Raw genomic sequence first — 23,466 nt, 5'->3', positions numbered from 1 at the left:
GCAAGGCTATCGATTTTGTATAGCCTGCGCGCGCCGAGCCGCGCTGCCTCCCCCCGTTCCCTCCAAGGCCGCTCCGAAATCGGAGCGGCCTTGGAGGGAACTTTCCTTTGCCCTCCCCTCACCTTCCCCTCCCTTCCCCTACCTAACCCACCCGCCCGGCCCTGTCTACACCCCCCCCTTACCTTTGTCGGGGGATTTACGCCTCCCGGAGGGAGACGTAAATCCCCGCGCGCCAGCGGGCCTGCTGCGCGCCGGGCCGCGACCTGGGGGCGGGTACGGAGGGCGCGGCCACGCCCCCGGGCCGTAGCCACGCCCCGTACCCGCCCCCAAAACGCTGCCGACACGCCCCCGGAACGCCGCGACGACCGGGCCCGCCCCCGACACGCCCCCCTCCGAGACCCCCGGGACTTACGCGAGTCCCGGGGCTCTGCGCGCGCCGGGAGGCCTATGTAAAATAGGCTTCCCGGCGCGCAGGGCCCTGCTCGCCTAAATCCGCCCGGTTTTGGGCGGATTTAGGCGAGCAGGGCTCTGAAAATCTACCCCTAAGTCAATTTGATTAATAGTCGTTAATGGACTTCTCCTCTAGGAACTTATCCAAACCTTTTTTTAACCCAGCTACACTAACTGCACTAACCACATCCTCTGGCAACAAATTCTAGAGCTTTATTGTGCGTTGAGTGAAAAAGAATTTTCTCCCATTAGTTTTAAATGTGCTACTTGCTAACTTCATGGAATGCCCCCTAGTCCTTCTATTATTCGAAAGCCTATGTGGACTATGTACAGATATTAGTCCTGGGGGAATCCTGCGCTACTGTGGAGCACAGAATTTGCGCAGAATTCCCCCCTGCACAGAAAATAACAGAGGAGACCCTGGCATGCCGCGGGATGTACTCCATTCGTGGTGAAGATGAAGGCCCAGCTGCGCCGTTCGCGGCGAAAATGGAAGGCCCCCGTATGCCACGAACAGAGTGTGCTCCCCTTGCGGCGAAGGTGGAAGGCCCCCGTGTGCTGCGAACGGCGCGCTCAGGCCTTCATCTTCGCCGCGAACGGAGTACATCCTGCAGCACATGCGGGTCACGCTCCATTTGTGGCATGCCGGTGAGAGAGAATGTGTATGTGAGAGAGGGGAGGGTGCGAGAGAGCATGGGAGGTAAGAGGGGGTGGTGGGGATGCCGGTGAGAGAGAATGTGTGTGTGATAGAGGGGAGGGGTGTGGGGGAGGGCAGGGTGAGAGAGAGCATGGGAGGTAAGAGAGGGGGGTGGGGGGATGCTTGAGTGTGGGTTTCAGATAGAGGGAGCCTATATGAGAGGAGGGGAGGATGAGAGAGCATAGGAGGTAAGAGAGCGGGGGGATGCTTGAGTGTGGGTTTCAGAGAGAGGGAACCTATATGAGGAGATTGTGAAGGAGTGTGTATGTGTGTGAGAGATTGGGAGCTCATGTGTATGAAAAAGGGATCATGTGTATGTGAGGGTGCTAGCCTGTGTGAAGGGATTGTGTATGTGCGAGACAGAGCCTGTGTGAAGGGGTGCATGAGAGACATAGGTAGCCTGTGTGAGGATGTATGTGTGAGAGAGAAAGGGAGCTTGTGTGGGTGTGTATGCAAAAGAGAGGGCCCTGTATGAGGGGATGTGTGTGTGTGCGAAAGAGTGAGGGATCCTGGATGGGGGCGTGTGTATGTGTATTAGAGAGAGGGAGCCTGTGTGAGGGGCAGTACTGAGAACAGGGTCAAATTCTGGGACTGGCGATAGAGTGGAAGGGGTTGAGCCTAGAGGTGGAGGAGTTGGGGCCTGAGAGGGCAAAGTGGCCAGGGGAGTAGGGAGAGCGAGTGGAAGGGACACTCTTACAGTGAATTTCTAGGGAAATTCTGCTCAAAATATTTAAAATTCTGCATCTCTTAAGTAATAATTTTTCTGTATTAATGTAAAATGTAATTACTTAAAGACTGTCATGTAAATTGTGTTATTTTGACCAATATAAAGTTTGCAGAATTTTAAGTTTTTGTGCCCAGAATTTTAAATTTTTTTGCGCAGAATTCCCCCAGGCGTAAGCTATGCAGAGAAAACAAGGGATTTTGCAGTGCTGTGTAAGTGACTGAACTGATGGATTTGTTGGCCCCTTTCTAGCCTAGGTGGCGCCTAAAAGAGGCCAAAAGCAACATGAGGACCATCTGGCACTGCGAATCGGTTCTGAAATAACACTGGGGCCTCTCTTTATGATCCTCATTTTCCTATCCGGGGTCAGAGTTTATGAGAGCCCTGTCAAACCTGGACAACTGCCATTTCTTACACTGACCACTTGTTGAACTGTGCCAGCAAGCAAAGGACTGGCCAAAGAGCGGGAAAATTTGCTAATTAAAAGCCTTAATTATGCATTCACCTGACTATGCATGAGCTGCTGAATTATGTGTAGGTGAGCCCTTGAGAAGGAGCCAGCTGCCAGCACTCATGGCCGTCTGTCATCATTCGATCGGTACCCATAAAAGAAAAGCAGGCGGTCCATCCGGATGCTGCTGCCTCCACCCTGGCCAAGCTCCCTCCACCCACTGCAGAGAGAAAAAAGACCGGTCTCCTCCCAGGGGTCCCTAGGTAGAGGAGCTGAGCGCACCTTGCTGCTAGAAAGTGGAAAAGGTGAAGCCCTTTCCAGCTCGGGATGTCCTGGTCACGGAGAGACCAGCCCGCTGAAGATCCAGGCAGAGGGTTCAGCTGCAGGTCCCCCTGTGGTGAGAGCTGTAATTGTATTCCCCAGTCTGTGGGGCAGGAAGGAAGAGCTCATTAGCATTTTATACTTGCAAGTGCCGCTAGAAAGATGTGGGGCTGGCAATAATGAATTAATTGTATTCTGATAAGCACTGGATGTCAAATCTGCTTTTGCAGCTATTGCTTTTATTATAGTCTGTGTCCCTAATTGCCTGTGTGTTGCCTGAGGAAGTGTTAAGCTTAGCCCTGTGTAACTTATAAATAAAAGAGATTTGTTTTTTCTTCAGACAGGTAATTTTTCTTAGAAACGAACAGGAGAGACGCTGGTAAATAGTAGGAATATACATAAAAGGGAGGTGAGGTTGGAACTCGTAGCTCTCACAGAAATAACTGGGAGTGCTGGCAAGCTGCCTAGCAGGGGCAGAAGGACCATTTAACTGCATTTCCCAGCTAACAACTGACTACTGGCAGATCTCCTTAGCGTACTGAAGAGTGTGACAGGCAAGGAAGAGTGCTGACCAGAGCCAGAGCAATATAAGCACGTAAGCTTACATGACGGACAACTGGGAGATCCTCCTTAGCTAGAACTGTGTAGCCGGGAGCAACAAGGCAAACTTGGTAGGCCAATTGTTCTATTATTAGTTTATTCATTTGATATATTGCAATTCCATGAATACCATCAAAGCAGCTCACAGTTTAAAATCAATGAATATAAATATTACATCATATGAAAACATATTAAAAAACATCGAAATAAATATCCCAATACTAGACATGAAATAATGCATGCTACATAAACAACGGTAATACGGATGTACGGGCATTCAGGGGGGAAAATGCTATTCCAGGTTAAAAATCTGTTTAAACAGTCAGGCCTTATCTACCAACATCTTTTAGGCTACTATGGAAGACAAATGGCCAGAAATGTTTAACAGCTATGACCTGAAAGCTTTATCCCACAGGCACACAAGTGGCAGAAAGCTCTTGAGAAAACAAGCCCCGATACGTTCATGCAAACTAAAGCATCTTATTGTACTGTCTACATGAACACAAAAACAAACGAGCATTCTCTGAGGTCCTCTTCAAAGCAAAACTATTTGCCTGCCATCCATCAAGTGCAGGGAGGGGGCTGGATTCTGGCAGTGCTGGAGTGTTCAACTCTCTGATGGCCAAGAATAAAGAAGAACACCACAGGATGAAGAACGGTTTGGGGGGGAGGGGGGCTCTGGGGAAAATCGTTATCAGATCATTTTAACTGTGGCTTTATTCCCGGCTGCTACGGTGGCACCGCTGGTCCTTGCTAAGGAACGGCAGGGAAGGCCTGCATAGAGTGCTGTCGGTGTCGCGCCACACATCAACCTATGGCAAGCGCTCTAGCAGCTGGGTTGCGAGGCACCGGGGGGGGGGGGGGGGGCGGGGGCCTGATGTACTGAAGCTTTGCTCCCATTCTGTGTCTAAGGGGGGGGGGGTGTTTGAGGAAAAAGCTTTAGTGAATCGGGGCCAGTGTCTCGCTTTCAGCGGGAAGGACTGCTCCCTTGCACTGGTGCCACTGCTCTGCGCCAGCCAGAGGGCGCGGGGGAATGTAGACGTGTCCTTGCCGCTATAACACCGGACTACGATTCTTAGAGCATTCAGCATTTTCTTCCATGGCTGTCAACGAAGAATGCTGCATTTACCTTTCTTAGCTGGCACCACCTTTTTCCTGCAGACGTAATCCCTTATGATATCGCGAAGCCTGGGCAGTCCAAACAAACTAGAGAACACACAAGAAAAAGAAAGAAATTAAGTCCTTCAAATACCGATAAATCATTCAGTCCGGCTGAGTTTTAGAAAATAAATAAATAAATATATATATATATATATATATATATATATATATATATATATATATATATATATATATATATATTTATATTTATAAATATTAATATATTTATATAAATATATATATATATATATATAGATTTCTTTGTTTTTTCTATTTTATGGCCCCCACAGTTTCCTCCATCTCCTGTGGATTTCCAGTTCAGTTGGAACCAGGCTCTGGTGCCATCAACCTGCACCTAGTTGAGGGGGTTCCCCTACTTTTATATTCCCCTTTCAACTCAACCCAGCCGTTGCTGCAACATTCTCAGATAGGGACCATAAACCAGGGTCCCTAACAGCCTTCCAGGAGAAATGATGGAGAAAAAAAACAGTGATGGAATTCAAGCACAGAGGATCCCTAATGGTGGAAAAAGTGACAGGAATGCCAGAGATCAACTGGGGACTATGGCATGGACCAGGAAGTAAAAATGGACAAACTGGACGCACCTTACAGTCCTCATCTGCCATCCTAGTCTATAGTATGTTCAGTCACTAGGTGTCCTCACTGAGCAATGGCTGAGACCCGCTTTCCCCTGAGGATGTGAATGCTGACTGTGCAGCATCCCCAATCCCAGCCAACATGGGCAGCAGAGGCCTAATTCAGGAACCGAATCCAGTTTTTTTGCTCGCGTTAAAAGGCCTTAAATGCAAGAATCTGGGCCGAATGCAAACAACTCGTATTTTAAAACAGCCCAATTACACGCATATATGTGCATACGCAAGCAATCCAATGCGCTGGGAAAAGGGGTGGAGTCAGGATGTGTCAGGGGCGTTCTGGGGCGGGGACGACATTTGCGCACATAAATCCGTATCCGTGTAAGTCTGAAGAAAACTCGTTTTTAGACCAAAAACCACTGGATGAGGGGGTCTGGGTGAACAGGGGGGAGGGGGGCGGGAGTGCAGGCTGAAGAACCAGAGGGGTCTGGATGCTCTTGAGAGAGACTGGGCAAACTGGTGGACTAATTTGAAAACCTGGGAATCTTCATGCGAGCACGTTTTAAAATCTGCTTTCCTACGGGTGTGAAAGCCGACAAATTTGTAAGGAAGATCGCAAATTACGTTTGATGACATAACCGCTTAAAATTAGGAGCACACAAACACATGGTAGGCGCATTTTAAATTATATGCGTGCAATTGTGCATACAAAATTCCTACAGATGTGTGCGTGCACGTACATACGCATGTGTATGGGCGCCCACACACTTGTTTTAGAGTTACCGTCCCGCCTAATAAATTAAATATATACAGGAGGCCTTATGCAGTTGAAAGGACCATCATACATTAAGATCATGTTGTCATAAACCCCTATATATTAATCAAAAGTTCAGGTCTTAAAGTCTTTTTAATATAATTATGTTTTTTTATGACAACTGTCAAAAAAATGAATGGTAAAGTGCAAAAAACAGCTTAAAGAAGTAGTGAGAGACCACAAGCTCCCATGGCCAGTTGGCAGGAAGAAATCTGAAGCAGGCACTCAAAATGCTGCAGGAAAACAGCTGATCAAAAGCAGAGACAATGCTGGAAATTACATCTAATGCGGGCCATGTTTTGAACAATTTTTGTATCAGGAAATCTTCAGCATAGCCATTCATGGACCTATACATTCAGGGGACAACTGTCATCTTGCTCGCGTAGCTGCAAGGCCCAAAGGTACTTTCACTTTGAAATTTGCCTTAGGAAAATGTGTCAGAAAAGATTTGCACCTCACTGGTCTGCAGATATGTTTTCCTCCCAAAACTACATGCATAGTTTTCAAACTCCAAAACTGTGTGCATAGTTTTCTCCCCTGATCTAACTGCACCCTGGGAATGCCAGCATTGTGGAACTGTGTGTAACACTTACTGTGAATTCCCACTTTCTCATGCTAATAAAAGCAAGGCTCCTTTAAGACTTCCACACAACTTGCTGTCATCACTAGAGGTCTCTTGTCTACCTGTGAATTAGTTGCACAGCAGACAAGCAGAGAACTGCACTGGTAGCCATTCCCAGAGCTGATCAAGTTCTGAATAAAAGCTTGTGGAGGGATCATAATATTATTATTTATTTGTTTAAAAAAAAGGTGAGAGGCTTATTTATATGTTGTATTGTAGATTAAAAGTTGATGGTACTTGTTTAACCAGTAATACAGGTGCAACAAACAACTTGTATAAACGTTCTGATACCCAATTTTTATATATAAAAAAAAGGGTGCATGCAACGACACGCTGTTATAAAATATGTCTACAGTGTTAAGGGACCTTCATAATACCGGGCTAAACCCATTGCCAATGGCTTTTAGTGTAACGAATAGTTGCAGTCCTCTTTTACTCATCAGACCCACTGAATTAAGTTCACAATTTTGAATATATATATTTTTTTTGTGTAATGCAATTGAAAATAAAGTCCATGAACTTGAAATATGTGTTTTTCTTAACTCAAAAAATGAAAACTGCAAACGCTGTCACTTGAAAATTGAATATAGCCGTCACCAAAGTCACAGTTATCACTTATCCGAAATTGTCTGATGCTTAACTGCGAAAAGCTTGCTCGCAGTTCTCCATTATCATCCCCAACACGAGCCGTGTTTCGCAATACATTTCCTGCTCCAGGGGGGGAACATTTGATTTATTCCATACCGCGTAACAGCGTAGATGACATGTCTCTTAATATTTTAGACATACAGTATTTTATAACAGCACATCGTTGCAAACACCATTTTTTATATTAAAATATTGGGTATCAGAACGTATATAGGAGTTGCTTGGCACACCTGTATTACTAGTTAAACAAGTACCATCAACTTTTAATGTACAATACAACATAAAGATAAGCCTCTTACCTTTCTTTTTTTTTTTTAACTTTATTTTCAGAAGACAGGGGACATGGAACATGAGCTATAACTTCATCTCCTACATGAAGGAATATAACTTAATAGTCTAACAATCAGTAGGAAAAAGATTTAAAAAACCCAAACCTTTACAACACATCATTCCTGTACATCAGCAATGGGGGTATAATTCTCTGGCTATTCCCATAACGTATGTAATATTCTGATTCTGATGTTTAATCACAAAACAGAAGCACAATCCCCTCACTATTAACAATATCCAAACAAAGAGAGGAAACAATTCATTTATCAACAACCACTAGTGAAAAGGTTATTTAACAAAAGGGACAACGTCATCAGACTTTAGTGCTACACTTTTAATCCACTGTCTCTCGCCACGCAATGGGCCGCAAGCAGCATCAGCCGCTTCTAGGCACTGTAATGTAATCACTTGACGTTGTACGCCAACCTTTAACCACCCGTTTTACCCGTCTCATCAACCCAATTTTCACATACCAAAAACTATTTTTCTTATTTTTTTTAAACTGACATATTTTGTATTAAAAAATACTTAACCCGAAACATGGTCCGTGTTGGGGCAGTGTTTGGAACGCTACAGTGGGAGCTAAGTATTTTTTAATACAAAATATGTCAGTTTAATAAAAATAAGAAAAATTGTTTTTGGTATGTGAAAATTGGGTTGATGAGACGGGTAAAACGGGTGGTTAAAGGTTGGGGTACAACGTCAAGTGATTACATTATAGTGCCTAGAAGCGGCAGATGCTGTTTGCGGCCCATTGCGTGGCGAGAGACAGTGGATTAAAAGTGTAGCACTAAAGTCTGATGACGTTGTCCCTTTTGTTAAATAATCTTTTCACTAGTGGTTGTTGATAAATAAATTGTTTCCACTCTTTGTTTGGATACTCTAATTCTGAACATGCCATTCGGCTTTGTATACCTCAAGTTTGCTGTTTAAAGCAAATGCAATACGTTCCATAATAGCCAACTCAACCACTTTCTTGTGCCATACAGGAATCTGTGGTGAGGTCTTCCGAAAATATGCAACAAATGAGATATTAACCGTTTGTCTGCTTTTGAGAACTTTTGTTCATCTCAACAGTTTACCAAACATAATTTGGGAGAAAGAACGACGACATTTATCCCCACTCAAGTATTGATAATCCCTTGAATTCCTTTCCAAAATGGTTGCACTTCTCTACACCCCAACCACATATGAATATAGAGCTCCCCTGCCCACCACACAGCCGCCAGCATAAAGGACTTGAAGCACTAAAACGAGAGAAAAAATTAGGATATCTACATGTGCAATGTAATAACCGATACATCAGCTCCCTGATTTTTTTACAAATAGATAAAAGTAAAAATGGAGCGCCATATCAGGATCCAATCAATATCAAAGTCAGAATCTAAATCTGCATTCCATTTATTAATCAAATCAGGGCTGGTGGTCTGATTATCATCATTCAAAAGAAGTGAATGATAAAGCTGTGTGATGAGTTTAGGAACAGCAGTAGACTGTGGGAACATATTTTCCACTATCGACTTAATGTCTCAAAGAGGTTGGCCCTATAGATATCTCTTCTCAACTGAAATAGAGATACTTGGTATGATTCGGAATACCAAACTCCTCTTGTAGAGTCTGGAAATTTTTAAAAGCTTCTCCCTCCCAAATAGCACAAGCCTGCTTTTTTCCACAACGTCATATCTAGAGAACGTTACCTGGGAAAGCTGTGCATTAGCTATTAAAGGTGAAACGGGGGAATATCTCTCATCTGCAATACCACATACTTTGTGAAGTTGATGCCAGATTTTCAATGTGTGTGCTAAAATAGGAGAAACTCTACCTAACCTCGCTATAGTAGAGCCTTGTGGACTATATTGTAAGAACGCACTTAGACTGTGTCCTCCAGCTTGTTCAGCCTCTAGATTATATCATCCTGCCACTGTATCCACCTCCATCCATCCCTGCAAACATGTGAGACGTGCCGCTATATAGTAATAATAAAAATGAGGTAATTCAAGTCCACCATTATCTTTAGGAGGTTGTAGCATGGAATATTTAATACGAGGCACTCTATTACATCACAAAAAGTAAGAACTTTGACCCTTTAAGCTGGGCGAATACCTTACCCAGGATTGTAAATGGTAGCTGTTGAAATAGATATAAAGCAATTTTTATCAAGTTCACTCTACCCAGTAAGGAGATAGGTAATGAGATCCATCTAGTTAAGTCCATTTTGATTTTAGCCTAGGCTCTGGGGTAATTCACCTGGTGAAGATCTTTAAGATTAGGAGGGATTATATATCCCTAGGTATTTAATACCAGATTCAGGAATAGAAAAATGTCTTAAACATCTTGGTATGCTGCAGGTAGGACCGACACGCAGAATACTGGTTTTTGCGTAATTAACTTTATACCCAGACATCAAGCTATATTGCGTCAACAATTTGAGTAGGACAGAGCCAGACCTCTCCGCAGCTGTAAGACACAACAAAACATTATGGGGCGGATTTTAAGAGCCCTGCTCGCGTAAATCCGCCCGGATTTACGCGAGCAGGGCCCTGCACGCCGGTGCGCCTATGTTACATAGGCCTACCGGCGCGCGCAGAGCCCCGGGACTCACGTAAGTCCCGGGGTTCTCCGAGGGGGGCGTGTTGGGGGCGTGTCGGGGGCGGGCCCGAACCGCGCGGCGTTTAGGGGGCGTGCTGGGAGCGTTTTGGGGGCAGGTACGGGGGCGTGGCTACAGCCCGGGGCGGTCAGGGGGCGTGGCTGCGCCCTCCGTACCCGCCTCCAGGTCGCAGCCCGGCGCGCAGGAGGCCCGCTGGTGCGCGGGGATTTACGCCTCCCTCCGGGAGGCGTAAATCCCCGGAGAAAGGTAAGGGGGGGGGTGTAGACAGGGCCGGGCGGGTGGGTTAGGTAGAGGAAGGGAGGGGAAGGTGAGGGGAGGGCGTTAGAGGATTCCCTCCAAGGCCGCTCCGATTTCGGAGTGGCCTTGGAGGGAACGGGGGTAGGCTGCGCGGCTCGGCGCGCGCCGGCTATACAAAATCGATAGCCTTGCGCACGCCGATCCAGGTTTTTAGCAGATACGCGCGGCTCCGCGCGTATCTACTAAAATCCAGCGTACTTTTGTTTGCGCCTGGAGCGCAAACAAAAGTACGCGCTCGCGTATTCTTTAAAAATCTGCCCCAAACTGCGTACATTGCAATTTTATGGCAAGAATCCCGAAACCTAAACCCCTTTACCTCACCTGTACTCCAAATTTTAAAAACAAGGGGCTCTAATGCTAAATTAAATAAAATTGGTAAAAGTGGGCATCCTTGCCTAGTTCGTCTCCAAACTCTAAAGGGAGGAGACAGGATTCCATTAGTCATAACCTGTGCTGAAAGTTTCCCATAAAGAAACTGTATCCATGCAAGAAACATTGCTGAAATCCATACTTTCTGAGGGTGGCCATCATAAGTGGCCAAGATAAGCGATCAAACACTTTTTCCACGTCCAATGAAATAACTAACCCAGGAATCTTGTTTTTCTTAGCCAGATGAATTAGATTCATTAATCTCAGTGTGTTATTAACTGAAGTCCGTCCTTTGACAAAGCCGTCTGATCTGAATAAACCAGCAAAGGAAGCACTCCTTCCAGTCGTAACTACAGCACTTTTGCTAGTAATTTAATATCAGTGTTGATAAGCGGTATCGGGCGATAAGAAGAGCAATCTGTGAGATCTCTGTCTTTTTTGGGAAAGACGGTAATAACCGCTTGCCAAAGATTACCTGATGATATCCCCATCTTAGGCAAATAATTAAACAATTCACTCAGTGATGGTAAGTATTCAGGGTTAAAATGTTTATAATACTCAAGCTGAAAACAGTCGGGCCCAGACTCTCTTGAGGTGCCAGAGCAGTCAATGCTCTGCTAATCTCAAACTCTGAATAGGTGCCCCTAACTTCTCCAAAAACTCGAGGGATGTTAGGTAAGTCTCTCTCTTCCTCTCATCTTTTTTTAAACAAATAATAATATTGCGATCCCACCACAGCCTTTTATTCAGAACTTCATCAGCTCTGGGAATGGCTACCACTGCAGTCCTCTGCTTGTCTGCTGTGCAGTTAATTCACATGCAGACAAGAGAGAGACCTCTAGTGATGACACATCATCTACACTGTTATGCAGATGACAATATTGACAATGTGCTTAGCCCGGCAGTATGAAGCTCCCTTAACATTGTAGGCATATTTTATAACAGCGTGTTGTTGCAAGCACCACTTTTCACATAATAAATTGAGCATCAGAAGGTATATGGGTGTTGTTTGGCACACCTGTATTATATCATATATTCAGTCCTTTTGGATTATTCTACTGGCAACTCGTTTAACCAGTGGCATAAGTGCAGTTACTGTGAATAGATTTCAGGGGATGAAATTGTAGGTTGGTTCTCCCCTACTTGCATGCAGTCTGACAGGGGAGGGCCAGGAGCAGGAAAGAAAGGGCTGTTCTCTGCTGCCTGAGATTATGGGGCAGTAGTCAATACAGTCATCAAGGTAAACACTTTTGTACGTATATAATAGGGCCCCTGCTATGCCCATAGATAGAAGTAGCTCTGCTTTAATGCCCCATTGGACCTGATGCCTGGGGCAATTGCCCACTCATCCCCACCAATCCCAGGACTGCAACTATGTAACCCCCTCTTCTCCATACCTTAAAACTCTCCGGACCAGAATTCTGAAGGAATTGCTGGGTCTCTGGGCCAACACCCAAAATCTCCTGGTGCTCCTCTTCTATCCTGCCCTCTTGGCCCAGGAAGAAAAAGATGCTGGAGCCGCACGGGCAAGAAGGAGAAGCAGCATCGGCCCATATGGAGAAGAACAGTGTCTGTCCCTGTGGTCAAAAATGTGGCCTTATAGTAGAGCTGCCGTGGATTCCATCTTGTTATGGTTTGTTACTATGTGGACCCTGGGCCGAGGTGAGAGGTGTCACCGCCCACAGGGAGGAGCCCTCTAAGCCTCACCGTCGGGAGGCGTGGTCCCAGCAGACGTCAGAGACAGCTGTGGAATAGAGTCTTTATTAGATAGAAGAACACAGCCCGCGGAGCGGGAGTGCAGGAGAAGTGGTGATGTCAGAGTAGAGGGAATACCTCAGAAAAGGAGATCCGGTAGTGGCCCGCAGAGCGGGGTACGCCGAGGAAGTCTCTTCGTAGTGATGATAGGTCGTGGCCTGCAGCGCAGGTACACCGAAGGAGTCTCTCAGTAGTGACGATATGGTAGTGACCTGTAGCACAGAAAATACCCAAGTAGTCTCTCCATAGTGATGGTCTGGTAGTGGCCTGCAGTGCAGGGTACACCGAGGGATTCCCCACAGAGATGGAATGGTGGAGATCCGAGGCACAGGAACACTGAGAGGGTCCTGGAGGTGAAGCGGTAGTGGCCTGCAGCTGAGAGTACACTGGGGTAGCTCCTACTAGAGAGAATGCGGTAGTGGACCGAGGAACGGGGTACACCGGAGAGGATCCCACAAGAGTTGGTAGAGTAGATCCGTGGAGTTAGGTACTCACTGAAGGGTAGTTCAAGGAAGGGTCCCGAGGAGCGGGAAAGGCAGAAGGCCCTCCGAGGAGCAGAAGCCAGAGATGAGGAAGGGCCCCCGAGGAGCAGGTACCCAAGGCGTCTCACACCGAATGCAGGAACAGGAAGTCCGTGAGCGAGAGTGAATTCAGCAACGAGGGAACTCTTTGCTAACTTATCGATAGGCAGGGCCAGTCAGGTTAAGTACAGCAGAGCGAAGACGTCATCAGGAGGGGACGCCCCCGAGGTTCCCACCATGACGTGTACAAGAGTGGCTCTTGCACGCACCTATGTATTTCCAGGAGCAAGATGGCAGTCGGCAGCGCCCACACTGCCCCGGGAATGCCAGGCAGGTTGGCAATTGCTGGCAGAGGCTGCCATTCTCCCCAATACTGACAAGGCAGCAAAGAAAGAGGTGAGCATTAGTGGTTGCAGCCTTCTGCGACCGACGGGCATAACACATCACATGGCAGCTTGAGAAGATCAGAGCCGCTGAGGAGCCCATCTGGCAATGGCTCGAGAAGAAACCCTGAAGCAGGACCACACTGCCCAAGAAGATGAGGTCCAGAGGTGAGGGGGGAGGCCGAGGCCCTGATAGTGTATGTGTGAGAGAATGCTTGTGTGTATGTATGTGTGTGTGTGAGAATGAGAAGGCATGTCAGAGTGAAAGCTTATGCACGAGTGAGACAGAGACAGCATGTGAGAGTGAGAACCTATGTGAGACAGTATGTGATTCTAAGAGCCTGTGTGTGTGAGAGAGACAGCATATGAGAGAGACAGCATGTGAGAATGAGAGCTTACGTGTGAGACCTGTGTGTGTGCGTTTGAGAAAGAAATCATGTGGGAGTGAGAACCTTTTTGTGTGTGTGTTGGAGAGAAAGAGAGCATGTGAGAATGATAGCCAGTGTGTGTGACAGAAAGAGAAAGCATATGAAAGGGAGAGCCTGTGTGTGTGAGAAAGAGAGAGAGAGTGAGAACCTGTGTGTGTTTGAGAGAGGAAGGGAAGAAGAAAAATGGACAGAGAAGAAACAGAAAGAAAAAAAAGAGACCCTGTAAAAGGAATTAGGAAAAGACAGAAACGGGGGATGTGGAAAAAAAAAGGCTGAGACCAACCAATTAGAAAAATAAGATCAAACAACAAAGGTAAAAAAAAAAAAAAAATTATTTTGAGTTTTTAGTGTTTGGCATATGCTAGTTTTCGGAATGTGCATTATATATTTGTATTTTGTTCTTTCTTCAGTATTCCACTGTCTGATTTCTCAGGCTTTCCATTTTATTTTTGTCTACATGTTTCTGTTTCAAATTTGCAGTCCCTTATTCTGTATTAGATAAGAGTCGATCTGCATTCTGCAGGTGTAACTGAGGTGCAGTATTTCTGTTTGAATGTAGTTTCTTTGTAGGGATTTGTAGCAGTACAGCTTGTTCTATTTCCCCAGTAGGTGGTGTATTAGTGTTCTAGGGCATGATATATTTGCATTGCTGCCTTTTCATAGATAAGGTTGTTGCTATTTGAGTCCTAAGATTAATGTTATTATGATTTGGTAAGGCAAGGTTCTAGGTGTTTTTGTTGCGGCTAAGCAGGTGGACCCCTTGCCCGAGGTGGAGTTGACGCTGCCTGTGGAGGAAACCCCCACTGGTCTTCACCGTCGGAAGGCGAGGCTGGGCTGGAGCAGAGACCCCGCTGGATTTCACTACCAGCCCTCGTTCCCCGCAGGTTGAGCCCTTGGGTCCCGGGGCCGGCTGGACTTACATGAGGTCTCTGAAGGCTGCGGAGATGAAGCTGGAAGGAATCCAGGAGAGAGTCCAGGAGCTGTCGTGAAAGCGAAACACAAGATGGCAAGAACCGTGACAGGCTGCAGTACTCAAAGAATGCCAGGCGTAGGTCGGGTCAGGAAGCAGATCTCATAGTCGTGATTCCAGGCGTAACTCAGGGCAGGCAGCAGATCTCATAGTCGTGGTTCCAGGCATAAGTCAGGGCAGGCGGCAGATCTCATAGTCGTGGTTCCAGGCATAAGTCAGGGCAGGCAGCAGATCTCATAGTCGTGGTTCCAGGCATAAGTCAGGGCAGGCAGCAGATCTCATAGTCGTGGTTCCAGGCATAAGTCAGGGCAGGCAGCAGATCTCATAGTCGTGGTTCCAGGCATAAGTCAGGGCAGGCAGCAGATCTCATAGTCGTGGTTCCAGGCATAAGTCAGGGCAGGCGGCAGATCTCATAGTCGTGGTTCCAGGCATAAGTCAGGGCAGGCGGCAGATCTCATAGTCGTGGTTCCAGGCATAAGTCAGGGCAGGCAGCAGATCTCATAGTCGTGGTTCCAGGCATAAGTCAGGGCAGGCGGCAGATCTCATAGTCGTGGTTCCAGGCATAAGTCAGGGCAGGCGGCAGATCTCATAGTCGTGGTTCCAGGCGTAAGTCAGGGCAGGCGGCAGATCTCATAGTCGTGGTTCCAGGCATAAGTCAGGGCAGGCGGCAGATCTCATAGTCGTGGTTCCAGGCGTAAGTCAGGGCAGGCGGCAGATCTCATAGTCATGGTTCCAGGCGTAAGTCAGGGCAGGCAGCAGATCTCGTAGTCGGGAGGCGAAGCGAGGGTCGGAATTCGGAAGGTTGACAAACAGAAACTCAGGCACGGGAGCGATCCTCCGCAGAAGAACAGGAAACAGGACTTTAAGAGCAGAAGCCAAGGCAAGGTCTGAGAGCCAGACCTTGCCTTAAGTAGAAAAAGGCTGGGCAGGGCAAGAGGAGGGGCCATGGCAAATTCCTGCCGTGGTCCCTTTAAATTCTAGGCAGGAACGTGCGCGCGGGCCTAGGAAGGCCTAGAGGAGGCCAGGCCCGCTCAGAGGATGGCAGCGCATCGGAGAGGCCTGGGAGCAAGGGCCTACCGGTGCGCTAGAGAGAGGAGCGCGATGAAACGCCCTGAGAGCGGTTGGCCGCCGCTGCAGGTAACCCAAAGCGGGTGGAGGCTGTGCCGCGCCAGTAGAAGGAAGCGACTGGGCGCGGGGAACAGTCACTACCTTGGATCCCCAACTGCTTCCACATACAATACAGTTCAAGCTTCTCCTACACACTTACAAGTGCATTCACTACGTAGTTCCTCATTACCTCTCCTTTCTTCTCTCTCTCTAAACTCCTTCTCACAAACTCTGCTCATTAGGAAAGATGCTTTAATTTATTCCCTTTCCCTCCACTGACAAATCCTGACTGTGTTTTCCACCTTGCTGTACTATATACCTGAAACGGCCTTCCCGAGCTGGTGCATCATGCTCTTTCTCTGGCTATATTCAAACCCTACTTAAAAGCCCATCTTTTTCAGTTTGCTTTTAAATCTGGCTTTCCCTGATCATAACCTTGTCAATTTTAACTAGATTTCTCTCTGTGTCTTAACTAGATTGTAAGCTCCACAATGCAGTGACTGCCTCTTGTGTATCTTTACAGTGTTGTGTACATTTGGTAGTGCTATAGAAATGATAAGTAGTAGTATTAGTAGTAATACTATTCGTTGTCTACCAGTTTTTTATTGTTTGTCCTATCAGCACAATCGCTTGTTCAGAACAATGTAACTGTATAAATACCGTTTATTACCAATCTATCCCAACTTCCCAAGTAAAGAATCCTTGTACACTGCCACAGAAGACTTCTGAGGCATTTCTGCTACACTGCGTTTCTTCTGGCGGCATAGGGATCTCCCCTGCGCACGTCTTGTCCTGACTCAGAACAAGCAGACTGGGTCAAAGAGTGCTGAAGAGGGAGAAAAATTCTTTCAGGTTGTGGCCCAGAGAAAGATGCTGAGCCAGAAAAAAAAGGTTCTGAATTTAAGCAGTTTTGATCCAGGGAAATAAAGAAAGCAGGCTTTGAGCAAATGCCAGTGAAGTAGGCACCTGGTTATAACCACAAACAATGAATAGAACAATAAAAAACAAAAGCAATATATCTACAGTATTTGAATGTAATTTGCTTTTAAGTGGCTGAAAGGTGGAATATAAATCAAATAAATAGATAGACTGTGAAAGCATGGATTCCAATATATATCTCACAGCAGTTGTATCCAAGCAATTATCAGATACAGAAGTTTAAGATGGAAATACTGCTGAATAAAGATAAATTGTGGGATGTGATATACAAGGATAGACCCACTTAAAGTACACAAGTATAGAGCCAGAGAGATATCAAAGCAAAAATATTATTTGAATTCTTTTTAAGGATAACACTGGACTACATTTGAAAAAAGGTTTTCTGCTGACCTAATTATTTTTGCTGATTTTACCCAAATGAAAGGTGCTGATTCCATATATGAAGTCAAAAAATATGCAATACGTCAAATTTTTTCACAAATGAGAAATGTTTGATTAAAGATTATTGTTATGGTAGTGGACCCTTGGTCCGGGACGAGGGATGATACCCACCAGCAGTGCCTAGGTGTGCTCGTCTCCGGAAGGTGGAATGTACTGCAGCACAGCGATGAGAAGTTCCAGGCAAGGGGTCCGAGGCAGGCGGCAAACAACAAAGTCCAAGGTCCAGGCAACGGGTCCGAGGCAGGCGGCAAACAACACAGTCCAAGTTCCAGGCAAGGGGTCCGAGGCAGGCGGCAAACAACAAAGTCCAAGGTCCAGGCAACGGGTCCGAGGCAGGCGGCAAGCAGCAAAGTCCGAGTTCCAGGCAAGGGGTCCGAGGCAGGCGGCAAACAACAAAGTCCGAGTTCCAGGCAAGGGGTCCGAGACAGGCGGCAAGCAACAACGTCCAAGTTTCAATCCAAGTCAAGCCAGAAGACAGAGAATCCAAGCCACAGGTCGGGGCAGGCAGCGAACGACAAAGTCAATATCCAGGCAAAAGGTCCGAGACAGGCGGCGAGCAGCAAAGTCCAAATCCGATCCAAATCAAGCCAGAAGACAGGGAATCCAGAAGAAAACTAGCAGGCAACCACTGGAACCTTGTTGCAAAGGCATCTTCCTGTCTTCAGGGAGAGGTTTAAATCTCCCTGGCTGATGATGTCATCTTCCGGGGCCGGCCTGGTCTTCGCGCTGCTGCCCCTTTAAGAGGCAGAGTTTGCCGCGTCTTCCCTGATGCTGCTCTCCGACGTCCGGAGGCAGTCGCCCCGCGGCCCGTGTGCTGCTGGCCTCCCCGATCGGGACCCTGTGCTGGCAGCGTGATGAAGTTAGGGGGGCCTGGCTGCGGGTAAGCGCGGCCGGGAACCATAACAATTATAAAGTCGAATTTCAAGGGTAATAAGATGTTCTGAAGAAGCGATAGCACGTAATATATTTGTTTCATGCAAAAAACGAGTCTGTCGTCTAACCAAGAGAGCAATAGTTGTGAAATTTTAATTGTTAGGGAGACATTTTCTCTTTTTGGATGCTCTGGAATAGTTATGAGATTTTTTCTCTGACCTTTAGTCCACTGGCTCAGGTTTTCAACACATGTCCTGCACACTTTATGTGGTGCCCAAGGTTTGTCCTGGTCACCCAGTTTAACCCTGAAATATGCATGATAAGCTTTCGAACAAAGTCAGATATATTTATCCTTTGTTTGGGTGTTGTAGAACAACCACAAATGTAACAGAATATATATCAGGATCATTCCGGCACTGTCCACGAACTATTTGAGTGTTGGATGACACATTCAACAAAAACAGATTTAACAGAATTAAATTTGCTGCGACTTCTAAGCCTCTTGAATGACTGAATGCTGCCATTGGTTTTCACACTGCCTATATAGCCGACATCGGCAGGTTTTTTTTTATTTTATTTTTTATTGCTTTTTATACAATTACAAAGACAACTTTGCTCAGAAATACTGAAACATATTTTTCTTTTAACATTAATACTTACAAGAAATTAACATTCAATTATTTAGACCACCATCTTATTTCAGAGAAAATAGGGAGTAGAACAGAAATTATTTTGGGAGTCAGAAATAAGAAAACATTTCAGTTGAAATAACTTAACAGGCTAGTACATATTTATCCAATTAATCATAAATCTGATTCTTAACCCGGTTCCTCATTTGGAGAGTAGGTTACAAAAGCCCTCTTTCTAGAGTCTATAAATACCCTAAGCTGTTCCGGGGCATAAAATATATAAACATCTCTATTATACGTCAGCAGTTTAAAACTGTTTAATAAGCAGCCTTCCTATTGGTTATACCGATTGCGTATTCAGCATGTCTTTCTGCACATTTATTACCTTTTTCCATATTCAGCATATCTAAATAATAATGTTATGTTATTGCTTTAAGAGTTTATCAGTAGACAGCATTTTGCGGAAAAACCGGACGTGACTGGAGGAAACTGATGTGATTTTTTGATTCAGCACACTAAAATACATAAAGATCATATGTTATCTTGTAGTCAGCAAAATTGATGTAGACCAGTGTAATCAATTAATATTTATCCATGGGTGAGCAACTGAGAAACAAATGTGGGATAGTCTGAAGCGATTGTATGAGAGGCTTAATTTAAACAGCAAACTATTTCTGCTTTGCAAACTATACAGTTTAAGGCTGAAAGAAACCCAGGAAATGCTTGAGCATATTAATGCTGTGTTAGAGAGAGAAATTGAAATGCATGGGAGAATATTTGAAAAATGCTCATACCGTTGCAATATTACTGTGCTGCTTGCCTAAATCCTATGATGCCTTGATAAATGCACTAAAATCTAGAGCAAAATGTGAATTAACCCTGAACTATGTGAAAGGGAGATTTATAGATGAATTTGCAAAAATGAAAGATTAAAACAAAGGCAAGCACCAATTCTAGCACCAGGAGACAGCTCTTCCTGGTGGCAGAAGAAAAAGACACAAAGGTTTTTCAAACAGCCATTGTTGCAGGAGGAGCAGCTGATGTATGAAAGCAACCTAGAAGAGCAAAAATTCCCCACACAGCTGGTACAACTCACAAGAGGCAGAGATAACTTCAAAGAAGAGTGTATAGCTGATGGTCAGTTGCAATCCAAGCAATGTTGTCACTGCAAAGAGATGGGCCACTTCAGGAGGAACTGCCCAGCCAGAAACCTGATTGAAATTAGTCATTAGCTTAGACAATGGAAGCAGCTAATAGTGCAAGCAGTCAGAGAAAAGCTGAATTATTTGGGGCTGCAGTTTTAAACTCTCTGTGGGAAGTAATATAGGAGACTAACATATTGGCTTACAGTCCATGAGTTTCCTGATGAGTAAGAGATTTGCTTTTTTCTTCCGTAAAAACACAGCCATGATTAAGAAGGGGTCAAGGAAGGTGACACAAAGGGTTGCATGTTATAGCCTGAAGAAAATCACCTGCACAGATGAAGAAGTCAAAACAGCTACCCAATCCCCCACACCAAAACTATATACACATATGTCACAGATGTCAAAATGCAATAAATGACTCGCTCAATAAACAGACGATAGTAGATTTAAAGATATCCCCATGCACAGAGAGACTGACATCCGTGCACTGTCTGAAAGACAAAGCAGCATCTGCATCACTGCCAGAGGCAAGCCACAAAAGAACAAGTAAGCCACTGGAGCTATTCCACAATGACTCGTGTGGACCAATGAAGACAGCAAACTCTTCTGGAAACAAATACTTCTTGACCTCTGTTGCTGATTATTCCAGGCACACAAAGACCTACCCCCTGAGACACAAAAGTGAAACACTGGAGAAACTCAAGGAGTACAGTGGTAATGACAAGCAATAAGTTCCAGCATGAACCTGGAACCATCCATATGGACAATGGAGGAGGGTATGTGGACAGAGTGACCTAAGTGTACTCGAGCGACAAGGGCTCAAGCATTAGACCACAGTGCCTTTTGCTCCCAATAAGAACAGTGTAGCTGAGAGGAAGGGCTACATGCTTTTGGAGATGGCAAGGAGCATAGATGCCAACCTACCTGACAAGTTCTGGGGATAGGCACTTGACTGCAAACTATCTGCAGAACATACTGCCAACAAGAGGTGACATCATACAAAATGTGGTATGGCAGAAAACCTTCCATGAGTCACCTGAGTACATTCATCTGCAAAACTTCTGTTCTGTCCTGAACTGAAAACACTCCAAGATGGTAGATAGAACACAGAGAGCATGCTGTTTGGATACAGTGAATGAGGCTGTACAGAATACTACTACCTGGAAAAGACCAAGTGATAGTCACCGAAAGTATACACTTTGATGAGGCACCTTCAGCAAACATCACAACTCCAATAAACTCTAGGCACAGTTCCCATGACCACCACCAGCATGGGTTGAGGTGAAGCCATGAAACAATCAGATATTGCCAAAGTACAAACCGGGGCAGAAGAGCAGAACAAATGGATGATGTTGCAGATGGGAATCCAGATAACTCTGAAAAGCAACCAGCTTAGACGAAGAAGAAGGAGACTTTAGATAGCCCAGACAACTCTGAAGGAGGCAGACCCTAAAGAGTAACCTTCACTTCTGAGATCTACCCAGACAACTTAGGGTTTATCAGCTTGCACTGAACGCAAGCCCAAGAAACACCAGAGTTCTCAACCTGGGAGTATGTCAAAAAAACTACCCAGATGTGAGTCTGAAAAATGGAGGAAAGCCACACAAGAAATAAAAAAAATGTCTCCCCATGAAGACATGAAGAATTGTAGGGTTTCCATCAGAGACTGCCATTACGATGTCCTGGAGAGGACAGGTCTTGAATGTTGACCGTTCAGCCATCAAGAAGGGGTGTTGGAGGAACAACAGTAGAAGGCTATCATCCAGACCAGACAGCAAGGGGTTAACATTCCCTGGCTGTATCACCAGACCATGCATGGGAAGAGATTGCAAGAACATTTAGATAAGATGTAACCTATATTACTAGGTTATCTCCATCTTCCTCTATGTTCATTGTGCTGGTCACACCACCTGTACAGAACAATGTAATTGTATATGTTTATTATTTTCTATCCCAGCTTCCCAAGTAAAGGATCCTTACATGCTGCCACAGAAGAGTTTTGAGACATGTGAGCTTCATAGTAAATATTTCTCCTGGAGGCATGGGGGGGGGAGATCTCCACCGCACACATCCAGTTCAGACCCTGAATAAGCAAATTGGGTCACACTACCAGAGAAGAAGAAAAATTCTATCACACTTCACCCAGTCTCATATGTTATGTTCTTTTCAAAGGTCCTCAAAAGGACTTTTTTCTCACAGCCCTTGCTTTCTTGCAGACTACTCCCATTCATTTATCTCGTCAGTGTTAAATAGATTGTAAGCTCCACAGAACAGAGACTGTCTCTTATGTACACCTGTACAGTGCTATGGACGTCTAATAGCACCATAGAAGTATGTAGTAGTAATAGTTGTAGGGACTTTGTACAATTCATTATGATTTTTCTGGATCACACTTATGTGATCATCGAAAACCCATCTCTCTCTCTTAATATGTGGATAATGGGTGGGATTCATTATTGCACTCTGGGTTGTAGTATTTTGATCTGAAGTAATAATTTAAGACTTTTGGGGCTAAGGAGCTGTCACCTGTTGTACTGAGAGTTTGTAAAATGTTGATTAACATACATGAAAAAGGGCATCACACTATACCCTTCCTAATATATTTTGGCCCATTGGTTCCTCCTTTTTCTTCCAGTTCAAGTGGAACCAGTGCTGGGATTCTGGCATCATGAGCCTTCATTCACAAATACTCTGGGATTTTCCCCCTGCTTTACTAGGCTCTTGCAGTGTTCCTAATTTGGTCATTGCAGCGGTCCCGCGGCCAGAAGACATGCACAAGGGCTTTGTCCGGAAACCCTGTACCATGGGGGCTCTAAATCTGGCCTTTAACAATGACCATGACTCCCTGAATCTCCTCCCCCACCCCGCCCATCCAGGGGCCGTGAATGCTGCTTTTGCAGCATCCTCATCCCCAACCTACCCGGGCTGTGAAAGCTCCTACTCAAGGATCCAGCCAAGGACCATCTGCATGGCAGCAAGCAGCCCTGCCACTAGCCACCAGGCTGGCCTCACACTATTCTCTTTCAATTTTGTGCAGCATTTAGAAGTTCAAAAGATGAGCGGCACATCTCCCCATGTGACCCTTCGGAAAGGAAGGCCATGCACAACTGGAGCATGTTTTCAGTGCCTGCTATATATCAGCTTTGTGCCATAAGCCTCCTGAGTCTGCATCAGAGTCCAAGAGATCAAGCACAGTAACACAGTAAATGACAGCAGATAAAGACCCAAATAGTTCATCCAATCTGACCAGCAAGGTGTTTAGGGGTGTAACTGCCGCTCCGTAGAGATTACCCCCATACAGAAAAGTTACCACATGTTACCCCAGGGCTTCATTTCCATCCTTTTGCCAGTATTATTTTATTATAATAATCAGGTGGCAGCATGCCATATTCTGCCCCTAAATAGCAGTTCTGCCCCTTACCACCACCCTCTGTCCTTTAACCAAGTTCTAATCCCATCCACCACCTTGGGGCTCATTTTATTCATGAGCTTCCTATGTGGGATGATATCAAAAAGAGGTTCGAGCAATAGATTGAAAATCAAGGAAGCTGGGGTTCAAATCCCGATTCTCCTACCAATGCTCCTTCTGA

General features: G+C 45.6%; 1 protein-coding gene across 2 annotated transcripts in view; it reads right to left on the bottom strand.

Annotated features, from left to right (window-relative positions):
* Positions 1–23,466, bottom strand: part of LOC115091544 — a 91,406-nt gene that overhangs the window by 55,919 nt on the left and 12,021 nt on the right. For both annotated transcript variants that reach the window (XM_029601758.1, XM_029601815.1), the window contains exon 2: positions 4,373–4,449. In XM_029601758.1, the coding sequence (XP_029457618.1) occupies positions 4,373–4,449 (77 nt within the window). The remainder of the gene's footprint in view (positions 1–4,372; positions 4,450–23,466) is intronic.

This window comes from Rhinatrema bivittatum, chromosome 1, assembly GCF_901001135.1.
Source record: "Rhinatrema bivittatum chromosome 1, aRhiBiv1.1, whole genome shotgun sequence".
Classification (NCBI taxonomy): Eukaryota; Metazoa; Chordata; class Amphibia; order Gymnophiona; family Rhinatrematidae; genus Rhinatrema; species Rhinatrema bivittatum.
The sequence above is the reverse complement of the archived record's forward strand: the minus strand, read 5'-3'. Positions and strand labels throughout refer to the sequence as shown.